Genomic DNA, 14,686 nt, shown 5'->3' on the forward strand with positions numbered 1-14,686 from the left:
CTTTGCTGTGTCCCCTCTTGTTTCCAGTAGAGCTTCTGTGGCGTTCCCCTGCAGCCCTTCCCTTTCTGCCTTTGACTCACACCCAAGGGACTGCTCCTGCAGCTTTCCTGGGGGAAGGAATCAGCTCCCTCCCCAGGGGCTGAGCAGACAGCAGTGGGACTGGGTCCCTCATGCTGGATTGGCACTGAAATAGAGGAAAAAAAGATCAGATGCTGCCCAGGACAAGAGAGAGAGACTGCTGGAGCTCCTTAAACCAAGCCAGGGGCTGAATCTAACAGACCATCAACCCTTTGGGGCTTAGAGTCTACATGAGGATGAACATTTAAGCTTTTTATCCAAGTGATTTGGGGGTTTTTTTGCTTCATTTTCCTGCCTCCTAGCTCTGTGCCTTCCCTTCCTGCTGTAACTGGGACAGGGATGCTGTGTCTCAGCCCCACCACTCAGACTATACAAGGACTGGTGGTCTTCTCAGCCAACTCTTCCCCTAAATCAGCCCAAAATCAAACCAGCTCCACAAGCACTTGCCATGTACAGGCCGAAAGTGCCCAGTTTGTGTGCTCAGAGCCCTGGGAGACCCAGAGGAATGTCTAAAATCTGGAGCTAAAGGAAGGGCTCAACCGTGCTCTCAGGGAGGACAAATGGCAGCATGGAGGGGTGTGTTTGGGGCAGTGGGGCACAGGGTCTCTGCAGGACAGGGCTGTGGATCCACTTGGGGTTTTTAGTTATCCCAATTGGAATGGACTCATTACATCACAAGTCCCTCTTTAGCCTTAGATGCTCATTCCAGGGATGCAGATGCACCCTGAGCAGCGAAGCTGGGACCTTCCTGCCTTGGTCCAGCCTCAGCCTGACACTTAAAACAGCTCCTTCAAGAAAGATGGGCTGGAAGAAGCTGTTTCTGTTCCAAACACATTGGTTTGTTCTTTTCTACATGAATTCTTCACTTGATGCTGTGAGAAACTGTTAGAACAAGCTCCTTTCTGGGGAAAATGCTTCACTGGTTGATCTTTTTGAAGACTCACACACCTCCTGTTTGAACTGGTGAAAGAAACTGGAGGAATCTTTGAGGTCTGCTTCAGTAAAACCCACGAGTTTTGCTGATCTGTAGTTTTAACCCAACACTTGTGAGGAACAGTGTGTCCCTGCCACCAAAACCCTGCTGCAGAGCAGCCCACACGAGCTGCAGTGCACGATGGCTGCTCACACTCCAGCCCAGCTCCTGACAACTGCATCACAACCCCCCTCTGCTCTTGTTTCTGTGGGTGTGTGGTCAGTGATGGCTGGGAACATGTCACAAACAAAGCATCTTTCTAGTTCTTTTCTCCTCTTCCAGCACAGCTGGGCTGGATATTCTGGAACAACATCTAAATAAAAGCCAGATTGATATTTTTCTTTACAGAAGTGGAGTCTCTTGTTTGTGTCAGTAATAAAATGAGCTGGATGTGGTTGTACAAGAACACACCTGAGTGTGCAGCCAGGGCAGGAGCAAACTCACTTTGCTGTCGGTGGCAGAGGCTGAAGGTTGCTGCAGGAGGGGCCCTGGGAGAGGAGAGACCACAAAAATGGGGTGGTTGACAGCTCACAGAATCCCAGCATGGTGAGGGCTGGAAGAGACCTTTAGAGCTGCTCCAGCCCAACTCCCTGCTAAAGCAGGTTCCCCTGGCTCAGGGGGCACAGGAACGTGTCCAGGTGGGGTTGGAAACCTCCTGAGCAGGAGCCTCCACACCCTCCCTGGGCAGCCTGGGCCAGGGCTCCCTCACCTCAGCACCAAAGGACTTGCTCCTGCTGTTCCACTGGAACTGTTTGTGTTGCAGCTTCTTCCCATCACCCCTTGTCCTGGCACTGGATACAACAGAAAGAAGTGAGATATTTGTAACTATAAAGCTCCCCCCTCAGTCTCTTCTCCAGGCTGAGCAGCCCCAGGTCCCACAGCCTTTCCTCAGCAGGAAGATGCTCCAGTGCCCTGATCACTCAGTGGGGCAGTGAGGGTGGGTGCTGCTGTTTGCATCCCTGTGGGAGGTGCCTTGGGCTCAGCCTCGCTCCTGGGGACAGACACTGGGCTGGGGGGAAGAGGAGACACACAGGGTTGGGGTTTGTGCATCACAACGGGCTGAGGAGCAACATCACTGTGTGGGAGCCGCAGAGCTCAGGGCAGTCAGCCAGAGCCCTGCTCCCATGAGACCCAGAACACAGCCTGTGCTGTGAGGCCTCAGCATGGCTCCAGCCTTCCTGGGCCTGGCAGCCCCCACCAGCACCCCAGAGCTCTGCCCCAGGCTCCTGCAGCACCCCACGCCACCAGAGCACCCCTAGCCATGCTCCTGATGCCTCCAGCACCCCAAAGCCCTGCTGCAGTCCACCCTGAACTCCAAAACCTGCCTCCAAGTCCCTTTGCAGCACCCCAAAACTGGACTGCACGTCCCCACACAGCACAAAGCCCTGCTCCCACATCTCCAGCCTTTCCCTACCCCTTTGCAGCACCCCAGTGCCTTGTTCCAGGTCCTTTTGCAGCACCCCAAATCCCAGCTCCGTGCCACCAGAGCACCCCATGCTCCTGAGCTCTATGTTACCCCAAACCTTGCCTCTAGCCCCACTCCTGCAGCCCCAGCCAGGCACCAGACCTTCAGCACTCCCAAGGCCTACTCCAGCTTCCCAAGGCCGCACTGCATGGCTCTCGTGGCACCCCAAATCTTGCCTCCGCCCTCCCAACCCCTCAGCCATACTCCTCACCCCCTCCAGCACCCCAAAGCCCTGCTCCGATCCCCTCAGAACCCCAAAACCTTACTCCACGTCCCCCAAAGCTGCACTGCGTGGTCTTCCCAGCACCTTTAAACTTGCCTCCAACCCCCCAGCCACGCTCCCGGCGCCCCCCAACACCGCAAAGCCCATTTTACCGCCCCCAAACCCCTTTATGTGCCCCCCCCACACTTCCCGCCGCGCCCCTCCCGCCCTTTCCCGCGCCCCGCCGCGCGAGACTTCCCGCCGCCTGCGCGCGAGGAGGGGGCGTGGCTATGCTAATGAGGGGGCGTGGCCGTGCAGATCGCAGTGCCCGGAGCGGGTGGCGCGGCCGGAGCGGGACGCGGCGCCAGGTGAGTCCCGGGGAGCCGCAGCCGGGGCGCCCCCCGGGGCCCGACCCCGGCCTCGTGTGGGGTGTCCCGGGCGCCCCAGAGCAGGGCCCAGGCTGGGGGGAGGCTGCGGGGCAGCGCGGCTCGGGCAGCCCGGCTGTCGGTGGGTAACGGTGGCAGCGGAGGGCGAGGCACCGAGCAGCCCGCGGTGCTGCGCTGGGATTGCAGCTCCTCCCGGAGCGGCCCCGTTTGCAAACCCTGTCTGCACGGTGGCATCTTCTGTAGCGTAGATTCACAGGCTGCTGGAAGGGCCCTGCAGAGCTCATGCAGCCCAACCCCCTGCTAAAGCAGCTTCACCTCCGTCAGGGCACACCTTGAACCTTATTGGGGACTGTTAATGAACCCGCAGCTCTGTTGTCTCTCTGCTTTCCTCCTCACTTTCCTAATCTGCTCTGGTCTGTCTCTCCTCCCACCTGAGATCCGGCAGCTTGTGTCTCCAGGGTTGCAGGGAAATCGTTGTGCAGGATGAGGCTGTGTGTGTCTGCTTCTGTATCCCAAAATGCTGGAAAGCAGCTTCCTCCTGTCCTGATAGTGAACAGGCCATCAGGAGCAGCACAGAGGCTCTGGCACCAGCCCCTCCATCAAGTTTGGTTCGTTTGTGCTGGTGCAAAGTGTCTGGTGAAGGGTCTGAAGTTGTGATGGGGAGCAGCTGAGAGAAAGGGGGTTATTTAAACTAGAAGAGGCAGCAGCACTCTGCAACTCCCTGACACCAGGCTGCAATGAGGCAGGGGTTGGTCTCTGCTCTGAAGTTATGAGTGATAGGATAAAAGGAAATGGCTCAAGTTGCCCCAGGGGAGGCTGAGATTGAAGCTGAGGCAGAACTGTTTCCCTGAGAGGGGTGTCAGCCCTGTGCCAGGCTGCCCAGGGAGCTGGGGCAGTGCCCAGCCCTGGAGGGATCCCAAAGCCGTGGGGCTGAGGTGCTGAGGCCGTGGGTCAGTGCTGGGCTGGGCAGGGTGAGGGCAGGGCTGGGGCTGCAGCAGCTTCAAGGGCTTTAACAACCCAAATGATTCTGTGATTCACAGGGAGGGCAGCCTGTGTGTGGTTCTTGCTTCTCTCCCCTCAAATACAACAAGGCACTTGACTGTGGTGGGCCCAGGCTGGGCAAAGGCTTGGGTTGGGGTTTGAGAGCTCTGGGTTTGCAGGATGTGGGTTTGGGCTGGTCTTTGAGCCAGCCCAGTGTGAAGGAGCAAAGGTGAGGCTGCTGTGCTGCAGAACTGCCTGCTCTGGAGGCAGCCACGGGACTGTTCTCCCTTACTGGTGCTCTGGTAAAGCAAAAGGACAGAGTTGGGCCTTGAATGCTGGGGAAAGAGGAACCTGTGCCCTGCTGGGATGGATGGATGATCTCGATGGAAACAGCTCTGGTCAGGGCACAGTGTTTGTGGCACATCCCGGTGTCACGGCACTCTGGCAGCCCCAGCTCTGCATCCCCCCAGCATGGGTGAGAGGAGCCCAGAGCCCTGTCCTGCAGCAGCCCCTCCTGCAGCAGCCCCTCCTGCAGCAGCCCCTCCTGCAGCTGCCCCTCCTGCAGCTGCCCCTCCTGCAGCAGCCCCTCCTGCAGCTGCCCCTCCTGCAGCTGCCCCTCCTGCAGCAGCCCCTCGTGCAGCTGCCCCTCGTGCAGCTGCCCCTCGTGCAGCAGCCCCTCGTGCAGCAGCCCCTCCTGCAGCAGCCCCTCGTGCAGCTGCCCCTCGTGCAGCTGCCCCTCATGCAGCTGGGCTGGTGAGGTGAGCAGGGCTCCTGCTCCCTGCCCTGGCAGCAGCCTGGTGCTCGGGGGCCTCCCATTATCTCCTCTCTGCAACCCCAGTGGGTGCCCATCTGCTCCTTCCCCTGGCTGCAGCTGTGGCCTCTATCTGCCCCACACAGACTCAGGTGCCTCTGTCACTTCTGAAAGCATTTTTGGGATTCTCCAGGCGGGTTTTGCTCCCTGAGCCCTTTGTTCTGGCCCTGCCCCAGCAGCCCTGGCCACGGCCCCTTCCCTGTGAGCCAGGACTCGAGTGGCAGCTTTCCAGGGCTAAAAATGACTTGCCAGGTGATGCCATGACTCAGGCAGCGTGCCCATCAGCTGCTCTGCATCCCCTCCAGCACCAGCCCAGCGTTTTATACAGCATTTTTATAGGTGTGAGCCTGTCAGTAAGCTGAGAGGTGGCCTCTGCCCCATCCCTGAGCACAGACTCTGTTCAATACAAGTGCCCTGTGCCCTGGGGTGGCCTGATACAGACTTGAGAACTTGGCTCAGCATTAGAATAGCTGAAGGGCTTTGAGTGTATAAAGTAGCTGAATGCCTCAGATTAAAGCTTTCCCAGAAGAATGGAGCCACCTCCTGCCCAGCCCCATTGTTGTTGTTGGCTGCTGTGGTGGGTGCTGGTGTGAACCTTCCTCCCAGGACAGCGTGCTGGGATGCTGTGAGCAGTGTCTGCTCTCCAGAGAGAGCCTGGAGCAGTGAGGTTTCTTGCTGGGGAGTCACTCCTGGGGCCTGTGGGGCTGCTGCCATCTGCATGTCACCTGTGGGGAGCCCTGTCCTGCCTGTGGTGCCAGTGAGGAACCTGATGCTCTTTAGAAGCCAGTCTCCAGCTCTCTCCCTGCTTCCCTCCCTCAGGTTTCAGCTCCCAAAACAAGACCTGTGGTCTCCAGCCTGGCTCCTCTGCCTCTGTGTGTGTGCAGACAGCAGAAGTCCTTGAGGCTGCTCTGTACAAACAGTCTGTGGTTCAGGCTGAGTTCCCTGGGGTCAGAGCAGCTGCTCTCTGCTGTGCTGCAGCCAAATTCCTTTTGCTGGGGCTGCCCCTTCCACACCACGTGTTGGTGAGAGTTTAGTGCTAGTGGAAATGTAAATCTTAGTGGTCTGATCAGAGAATTGTTACCAGAAAGGGAGTTGCAGGAGAAAATACTGCTAAGGAAAAAGTCTCAGCAGTATCATAGCTCACACTTGGTTTCTGCACGTTGAGGGGAGGCTCTTTGTGACCTCTGAGCTCAGCTTTGCCCAGCTCCTGGGTTTTCTTCACCCAGAGTGGCCCCTGGAGTTGTGTGACTGTGGGGTTTAAAGCTCTCAAGCCTTCAGGATGGTCCTGTGCCTCCCTCCCATCCAGTGTCGTTCTGCAACTGCACCCCTACACCGTGGCCATAAGTACTTTGTGTTGCACGGGGCAGCTTTGACTCCTCTGCATCTGGAAGCTGTGTCACAGCTACACAGCATCAGGCAGAAGTAAAATGAGTTGGGCAATGGCTGTGTCACCACTGGAAAACTGCTGGTGCAGTTACACAGTGCAGCAGAGGGAGCCTGAGGAGGGTCTGTGGGGTTGGAAGGGCCCTGCAGAGCTGCTCCAGCCCCAGCAAAGCAGGTTCCCCTGGCTCAGGGAGCACAGGGACGTGTCCAGGTGGGGTTGGAAACCTCCTGAGCAGCCTCCACACCCTCCCTGGGCAGCCTGGGCCAGGGCTCAGCTCAGCACCAAAGGACTTGCTCCTCCTGTGCCAGTGGCACTGTTTGTGTTCCAGCTTGTGTCCATCACTCCTTGTCCTATCACTATAGAAAGAAGACTGGCCCCATCCTCCTGACAGCCACCTGTAGTGATTGGTAAGTGTTGCTGAGCTCTCCCCTCAGCCTCCTCTTGTCCAGGCTGAAGCACTGCAGCTCGTGCCCCTGGTTCTGCTGCAGGAGGGAGCCACTGGCTGCAACTCAGTGGTTTCCCACAGGGAGTTGGGAGGTTTTGTGGGGAGGAGTCAGCATCCCCCTGTCCATGGGAAGTGCTGTGGCTGCTGCTGCAGTCACAGGGGGGTTCCTGGGAGGGTTGGGATGAAGCTGGGCTGCAGCTCCCTGCATGAGCCTGACACAGGACAGGGCCAGTCCCGCTACAGCCACCTGCATCTCAGCCCCCTGCTTGTGCTGCAGCTTCCCAGGACACCACCACAAGTCAGCCTGATGGTTTCTTCTGGTGTTTCAGAGCCTCCTTCACAGCCTCCCAGTGAAGGCCCAGGATGCAGGCAGACTCCATTCTCCACAGTGGGTACTTCCACCCGCTGCTGCGCTCCTGGCAGTGCACAGCCACCGCCTTCGACGCCTCCAACCTCATCTACCCCATCTTTGTGACGTGAGTGAGCCCTGGCTCTGGGGCTTTGGGATGGGCTCTGCTCAGCTTGGCTGCCTTGGGCACTCCCTGAGCTCTTGGATAGGTTGGGCTTCCCCAGGGATGAGCCCTCACGTCTCTGTCCCATCCACCTCCTGCAGCGACAGCCCTGATGCCGTGGAGCCCATCTCCAGCCTCCCTGGACAAGCCAGGTAAGAATCCAGCCCCATGGAGCTGCAGGTCAGTCACTGCCAGTGCCCTGTGCCTGAGCAGGGTTGATGTGAGGCCTGAGATGAGCATGAGCCATGGGTGATGCTTCCAGCCCTCTGCAGTCCTGGCCTTGGGGAACACAGTTTGGAATCACAGCATGGTGGGAAGGGCCCTGCAGAGCTGCTCCAGCCCCTGCTCAAGCAGGTTCCTCTGGCTCAGGGGGCACAGGAACGTGTCCAGGTGGGGTTGGAAACCTCCTGAGAAGGAGCCTCCGCACTGAGATTCCCCCATCAGCCTCCTCCAGGTCCCACAGCCTTTCCTCACAAGGAAGATGCTCCAGTCCCCTCAGCATCTTGGTGGCCCTGCACTGGCCTCTCTCCAGCAGTTCCCTGTCCCTCTGGAGCTGGGGAGCCCAGCACTGGCCCCAGGACTCCAGATGAGGCCTCAGCAGGGCAGAGCAGAGAAGTTAATTAGCTTCATGAGGGATCCCTCAGCATCAGGCCAGGAGGGAGCCTTTGTCCCTAGTGGGGCTTCCAGCCGCAGCTGGAAAAGCTGCACAAGGACACGAGCTCCAGTCTTGCACTGGATCTGGTTGGACTGGCAGCTCCTGTCTGCATCTACTGTCACATTCACAGGGCTGTGGTCAGAGAGGCCCCAGGGCTTGGCCCTGTGGTGGGGTGGGCTGGTTCTGCAACAGGGATGCCAAGATAAGGGATCCAAGGGCAGGGCCCATCCTGTCAGAGCAGAGAGTGGCCCCTGTGGGTAGATAACGCTCCTGTAGCCTCAGATAAGGTTCTGGATTGCTCCTTCCAATTGTTCAGGCAACATCTCCCCTGTATCACCAAGCTGCTTGGTGTGAGTGCTTGTGGATGCTGGATCACCTCCCAGACCAGCACCCCAGGCCCACAGCAGCTCTGGGTGCTGGCAGCCCCCTCACTTGGCTCTTCTCAGGTACGGAGTCAACCAGCTGGAGGGGATGCTGCGTCCCCTGGTCGAGGACGGCCTGAGGTGTGTGCTCATCTTCGGGGTGCCCAGCAAGGTGCTCAAGGTCAGCGTGCCTGGTGGTGGCAGGTCAGGGTGTCTGGGTGTGTTTGCAGAGCTCAGCAGAGCAGGCTGGGGATCGGAGGCTGTGGTGACACCCAGAAAGCTCCTGCACTGGCTGGTGCTTTGCCCTTTGCTGGGGCCGGTGCTCACGCTGCCCCATGTCACGGCGTCCCTGGGCAGAGCTGCTGTGGCAGGGAAGCCCTGGGGAGGGTGTGTGCTGAGGCATTTTGTGTTCTCCCAGGATGAGAGAGGCTCTGCTGCAGATGCAGAGGACACACCTGCCATCCAGGCCATCAAGAAGATCTGCTGCACCTTCCCAGAGCTGCTGGTGGCCTGTGACGTGTGCCTGTGCCCTTACACGTCCCACGGGCACTGTGGTGAGCGCAGCCACGGCTCCTGGGCTGCTCTTGGGGCACAGGGAACTCTCCAGGCCTTTGCCATTTCCCACCAACGAGCTCTGGGTGCTGGTGGGCTCTGGCCAGCTCCTGCCCCAAGATTTGGCCAGCTCAGTAGTGGTGCAGCTGAGCCCAGACCTCTCCAGGGTTTTGACAGCAGGGTGGGAGGCACGGCTGGTTAAAGCACCCACTCCAGCCATTGGATGTGTCTGAGCATTGTCTGTGTCCCCTGGCTCTTTCTTCCCAGCCCTAGAGCCCCCACATCTTGTGTCCAGTCTCTGGAGGTGCTCCCATCATTGGTCCCCTGGTCCTTATCCCTGCTGTGGTTCTGAGCTTGTCCTGACAGCCACACTCCCACATCTGGGGATGGAGGCACCCGCCCGTCCAGCCCCTCACATCACCCTGCCCTTGTCTCTCAGGCATCCTGCGAGAAGACGGCACCATCCAGAACGAGATGAGCTGCCTGAGGCTGGCAGAGGTGGCACTGGCCTATGCCAAGGCAGGTGAGCAGCCTCCTGGGAGCAGATATACACAGACTTGGAATCACAGAATCACTTTGGTTGTTAAAGCCCCTGAAGCTGCTGCAGTGCCAGCCCTGCCCTCACCCTGCCCAGCCCAGCACTGACCCACGGCCTCAGCACCTCAGCCCCACGGCTTTGGGATCCCTCCAGGGCTGGGCACTGCCCCAGCTCCCTGGGCAGCCTGGCACAGGGGTGACACCCCTCTCAGGGAAACAGTTCTGCCTCAGCTCCAGCCTCAACCTCCCCTGGGGCAACTGGAGCCCATTTCCCCTTGTCCTGTCATTCACTGCTGGGGAGCAGAGACCAACCCCCAGCTCCCTGCAGCCTCCTGTCAGGGAGTGTCAGAGTGCTGCTGGCTGCCCTCAGCCTCCTCTTCTCCAGGCTCAACACCCCCATTCCCTCAGCCCCTCCCCAGCCCCTTGTGCTCCAGCCCCTTCCCCAGCTCTGTGCCCGGCTCTGGCCACGCTGCAGCCCCTCAGTGTCCCTGTGGCAGTGAGTGAGGGGCCCAGCACTGACACAGCCCTGGAGCTGCAGCCTCCCCAGGGCCCAGCACAGGGCACAATCCTGCCCTGCTCCTGCTGCCACACTAAACTTTCCCACTCTCTCTCTCAGCCAACTGGGCCTGGCTCTGACTCAGCTTTTGCTCTGAGCTGGGGGAGGCCACTGCCCCCTGCAGAGCTGCAGCCTCAGGTCCCTCGTCCTGCAGGCAGAGCCTCAGCCTGGGGCACTTGTCCCTGTCTCTGGTGTTTCCCTGCAGGCTGCCACATCGTGGCTCCCTCAGACATGATGGACGGGCGCGTTGCGGCCATCAAGGCAGCGCTCATCTCCAACGACCTGGGCAACAAGGTGAGCTGGGGCATCCTCCTGTGCCCACGGGGAAGCTCTCCCAGGACCTGCCAGGGGCATTTCCCTGCCCTGGGGCACTGAGGAATGGGACACCCCTGGCTGGAGAGGGGCACGGCGAGGTGCCAGGCCCTGGCCAGGGGAGGTGTGGGGCAGGTCGTGGCCCTCTGCTCACGGCTCCTCTCCTCTGCAGGTCTCAGTGATGAGCTACAGTGCCAAGTTTGCCTCGTGCTTCTATGGCCCCTTCAGGTGGGTCCATCCCTCAGCCAGGAGCATCCCATCCCCAGGCCCAGGGGTGCCAGGGCTGTCCCCAGGGAGTTATTTGGGCAGGGCTGGGCCACAGCTGGGGCCACGCTGGTCTCTCAGGGGCGCTCTCCTCCCAGTTCAAAAGGGAGACTAATGGCACCTTGCCCAGGAGGCTGGCAGGAAAACCACCTTGGGTGATCCCCATCCCACCCTGTCCCTGCCTGTCCTGGGTGCTGGTGGCAGAGAGGGGGCTGCCTGCACTGCCAGGAGCTGTGAGGAGTGGAGTCACCAGAGCTGCTCTTGCCCCAGAGCAACCTTTGGAGACAAGCCTGAGCAGTCAGCTGGCAGACTCATCCCAGGAACAGCCTGACCCTGACCAGGTGTCCTTGAGGGACCTGCCCCCAAAAAGAGCCAAAGGAAAATGTCTGACACACGTCCCCTCAGCCTCTGGGCGTGGGGAGGGCGGCGGGTGTAGGGGCACAGCCTGGGCCCAGCATCATCCCGGGGTGCTCTGGTGGGTCAGGAGAGCTCAGATTTCCCAGCCCTGGTGCCTCAGGTGCTCGTCTGAGTTTGTCCCTGTGTTTCTGAAGCTGTATGAGGTGAGGCCCAGGGAGCCATCCTGGTCATCAAATCACAGTCATTGTGGTTGGCAAAGCCCCTGAAGCTGCTGCAGTGCCAGCCCTGCCCTCACCCTGCCCAGCCCAGCACTGACCCCTCAGCACCTCAGCCCCATGGCTTTGGGATCCCTCCAGGGCTGGGCGCTGCCCCAGCTCCCTGGGCAGCCTGGCACAGGGCTGACACCCCTCTCAGGGAAACAGTTCTGCCTCAGCTCCAGCCTCAACCTCCCCTGGGGCAGCCTGAGCCCGTTTCCTCATCCCCTGCCCTGTGCCTTGCCCGTCACCAGGGACGCCGCGCTGTCCAAACCCGCCTTTGGGGACAGGAGATGCTACCAGCTGCCGCCGGGCGCCCGCGGGCTGGCGATGCGCGCCGTGGTGAGTGCCACGGGGCCGGGGTTATGGCTGTGGGCACTGCAAGACCCTCACACAGCGCCCAGGCAACGTGCCAGTGGTGCGGGAAGGCTCGGGGAGAGCAAGAGCAGGGGTCAAGGGTCTTCCAGCTCCATGAGCAAGGGAAACATGGGGCCCATCAGGGTACCAGAGCAGACCCGAGGCTGTGCCCATGGAGCTGGTGATGCCAAACCCTGCTGGGGCTTGTGTCAGCCCCAGGGACCGCAGCCACCGCTGTTGCCTGGGCACGGTGTTCCTGGGGAGGGGGCACCTGCATTCACCCACCATAGCCCACGGCTGGGCTCCTGTGGCCACTAAGCCACCAGACTCTTCTGTGCCCCCTCCTGGCAAAAGCACCCACCAGTTCAGGGGCAAACCAGGCGTGGGCTCGCTGGGGAGGGTGTTGTACCCCGAGCTGGGGTCACGCACGCCTTGCCCTCCCAGGACCGGGACGTGCGTGAGGGAGCCGACGTGCTGATGGTGAAGCCGGGGATGCCTTACCTGGACCTTGTGAGGGATGTCAAGGCCCGGGTAAGCTGCTGCGGGCCGAGAGGGCCGAGGGTGCCCTTGGAGGAGGAGCCTGGGGGCAGAGGCTCGTGGTTGGGGTGGGCAGTTTGGGGATGTAGAACGGTGGGGCCGACCCGCCTCAACCCCCCGCAGCACCCCACGCACCCGCTGGCCGTCTACCACGTCTCGGGGGAGTTCGCCATGCTGTGGCACGGGGCTCAGGCCGGCGCCTTCAGCCTGGAGGCGGCCGTCAGGGAGGCGGTGACGGCCTTCAGGCGCGCAGGTGAGGCGGGCGGCCCGACGCCTCCTTCCCCCGGCCCTTTGTGTGTGTCGTGTCCCGTCCCCTGTCCCGGAGCGGCCCCAGCGTGCCATGTCCCCGTGTCCCCTCCCGTCCCGTGTCGTGTCCCGGAGCGGCTGCAGCATGCCGTGTCCTTCCCATGTCCCGGAGCGGCCCCAGCGTGCCGTGTCCCCGTGTCCCCTCCCGTCCCGTGTCGTGTCCCGGAACGGCTGCAGCATGCCGTGTCCCCGCCTCCCGTGTCCCCTCCCATCCCGTGTCCCGGAGGGGCTGCAGCGTGCGGTGTCCCCGTGTCCTGGAGCGGCTGCAGCGTGCCCTGTTCCCTCCCGTCCCGTGTCCCTGAGCGACTGCAGCGTGTCGTGTCCCTCCCGTGTCCCTGAGCGACTGCAGCGTGTCGTGTCCCTCCCGTGTCCCGGAGCGGCTGCAGTGTGCCGTGTCCCCGTGTCGCTCCCGGCCCCGCAGCGTGCCGTGTCCCCGCAGGCGCCGACGCCATCATCACGTACTTCGCGCCGCAGCTGCTGCGCTGGCTGCGTGAGGAGGCGGCGGCGGGACGGGCCTGAGCGCGGGGCGGCCTCGGCCGGCCGGTCCCGGGCCGCTGCAGGTGGGTGCCCGGCCGTCCGCGTCCTTCCCCCGGCCCCTCCCCGCACGCCGCAGCCCGGGCCCGCGGGGCTTTGCCCGCTCCCGCCCCGGGGCCGCCGCCGCCGTTCCCCGGGCGCGGCTGTGAGGGGCCGCCGCCGCCGTTCCCCGGGCGCGGCTGTGAGGGGGCCGCCGCCGTTCCCCGGGCGCGGCTGTGAGGGGGCGGTTGCCGCCGTTCCCCCGGCGCGGCTGTGAGGGGGCCGCTGCCGCCGTTCCCCCGGCGCGGCTGTGAGGGGGCCGCCGCCGCCGTTCCCCCGGCGCGGCTGTGAGGGGGCCGCCGCCGCCGTTCCCCCGGCGCGGCTGTGAGGGGGCGGTTGCCGCCGTTCCCCCGGCGCGGCTGTGAGGGGGCCGCTGCCGCCGTTCCCCCGGCGCGGCTGTGAGGGGGCCGCTGCCGCCGTTCCCCCGGCGCGGCTGCGGCCCCGCGGCCATGCTGAGGCTCCGCCTGCTGACGTGGGACGCGAAGGACACGCTGCTGCGGCTGCGGCTGCCCGTGGGGCAGAGCTACGCGGCCGCGGCCCGGGCGCTGGGGCTGCGGGTGGAGCCGGAGGCGCTGGGCCTGGCGTTCCGGGACGCGTACGGAGCCCAGAGCCGGCGCTTCCCCAACTACGGCCGCGGCCGGGGGCTCAGCTCCCAGCAGTGGTGGGCGGCCGTCGTGAAGGAGACCTTCAGGCTGGCGGGCGTGCGTGAGGAGGGAGCGCTGGCGCTGCTGGCGGAGCGGCTGTACCGCGACTTCTGCGGCGCCGGGAGCTGGGAGGTGCTGCCGGGAGCCGCGGCCGCGCTGAGCCGCTGCCGCCAGCGCGGCTTCCGCATGGGGGTCGTGTCCAACTTCGACAGCCGCCTGGAGGACGTCCTGCGGCGCTGCGGCCTGCGCCACCACTTCGACTTCGTGCTCACGTCCGAGGCCGCCGGCTTCGCCAAGCCGGACAGGAGGATCTTTGAGAAGGCCCTGAGCCTCGGCGGGGCTCCCCCGGAGCTGGCGGCCCACGTCGGGGACGACTACCGGCGGGACTACGGCGGGGCCCGAGGCGCGGGCATGCACGGCTTCCTGCTGCGGCCCGCGGGGCACGGCCCGGAGCCACGCGTGCCCCCCGAGCACGTCCTGCCCACGCTGGGCCACCTCCTGCCCCTCATCCAGAAGGGGTAGCGGCTGGGGCGAGCTGGGGCTGGCGCTGGGCTCTCGCTGCTCGCCGGGCAGGGGAAGGCGGCGGGTGAGCGGCTGTGTGGAGGGGCGGGAGGCTGTGCGTGCAATAAAGCGTCTCTGACACTCGGCAGCGCTGCCAGGGGCTTTCAGAGCGGTATAAACACAGCGGGGGGGTGCTGCCGCGGGGCCAGGGTCACGCTGCACCCCCGAGGCTCGTTCCAGCAGGAGGGGGGGAAGCACACACTGAGGTTTATCCCTTGAGCTGGGGCCAGCCCTGGCCCAGGGAAGGTCTCTTGGTGCCCCGGGTTTGCCCCCTCACCAGCACGCCCCTGTTCCCAACAGCCGTGCTCCTGCAGGCCTCTGCTCTGGGCAGAACAGGCTGGAGCTGGGCACTGTCATGAAATACATTGCCAATTAACAAACTTTCCCGCTCTGGGCAGTGAGAAATAAAGGTGGCACATTTTAAACAGTTAAGAAAGCAGCTTTCCTGCCCTTCTCCCTGGCTCACATCAGTCCAACAGCAGCAGCAGCTCCATTTTTCAGCACGTTACATGACCCCACACTCCCTTTGGTGAGGAGCAGCTCGGGGTTCTTTCTGCTGCTTCCCTGCTCTGCTGGGCTGCAGCCCCTGACACCGTCCCTGCTCTGGCAGCTCCTCCCAAAA

The 14,686-nt window shown here is 62.6% G+C and overlaps 2 protein-coding genes across 4 annotated transcripts; both read left to right on the top strand.

Moving 5' to 3' along the window:
* The first annotated feature begins 3,011 nt into the window (after nt 1-3,011).
* Nucleotides 3,012-12,928, top strand: ALAD (aminolevulinate dehydratase). 3 transcript variants are annotated; one of them, XM_062011641.1, is made up of 13 exons: nt 3,012-3,086; nt 6,643-6,687; nt 7,055-7,201; nt 7,339-7,389; nt 8,339-8,435; nt 8,673-8,808; nt 9,246-9,329; nt 10,105-10,193; nt 10,384-10,439; nt 11,341-11,428; nt 11,888-11,974; nt 12,104-12,233; nt 12,726-12,928. In XM_062011641.1, exons 3-13 carry the CDS (start codon nt 7,089-7,091, stop codon nt 12,803-12,805), a joined length of 1,011 nt encoding a protein of 336 aa, XP_061867625.1. In that variant the 5' UTR covers nt 3,012-3,086; nt 6,643-6,687; nt 7,055-7,088; the 3' UTR covers nt 12,806-12,928. The 3 variants fall into 3 exon arrangements, with proteins under 3 accessions (XP_061867625.1, XP_061867626.1, XP_061867627.1); XM_062011642.1 differs by having other exon boundaries at nt 3,036-3,086; nt 6,609-6,687; XM_062011643.1 differs by having other exon boundaries at nt 3,055-3,086; nt 6,589-6,687.
* Nucleotides 12,929-13,176: 248 nt separating this feature from the next.
* On the top strand, nt 13,177-14,489 carry HDHD3 (haloacid dehalogenase like hydrolase domain containing 3). Its single transcript, XM_062011644.1, has one exon. The coding sequence runs from the start codon at nt 13,309-13,311 to the stop codon at nt 14,023-14,025; it is 717 nt and encodes a 238-aa protein (XP_061867628.1). The 5' UTR covers nt 13,177-13,308; the 3' UTR covers nt 14,026-14,489.
* Nucleotides 14,490-14,686: the final 197 nt, after the last annotated feature.

This window comes from Colius striatus, chromosome 19 (assembly GCF_028858725.1).
Source record: "Colius striatus isolate bColStr4 chromosome 19, bColStr4.1.hap1, whole genome shotgun sequence".
Lineage (NCBI taxonomy): Eukaryota > Metazoa > Chordata > Aves > Coliiformes > Coliidae > Colius > Colius striatus.

Excerpts from the sequence above, each read along its gene's own strand:
- ALAD (XM_062011641.1), top strand. The coding sequence starts at position 7,089 with ATGCAGGCAGACTCCATTCTCCACAGTGGGTACTTCCACCCGCTGCTG. Across the intron at positions 8,436-8,672 it reads TGCCCAGCAAGGTGCTCAAG|GATGAGAGAGGCTCTGCTGC; the intron begins GTCAGCGTGCCT and ends GTGTTCTCCCAG. Across the intron at positions 10,194-10,383 it reads CCAACGACCTGGGCAACAAG|GTCTCAGTGATGAGCTACAG; the intron begins GTGAGCTGGGGC and ends TCTCCTCTGCAG.
- HDHD3 (XM_062011644.1), top strand. The coding sequence starts at position 13,309 with ATGCTGAGGCTCCGCCTGCTGACGTGGGACGCGAAGGACACGCTGCTG.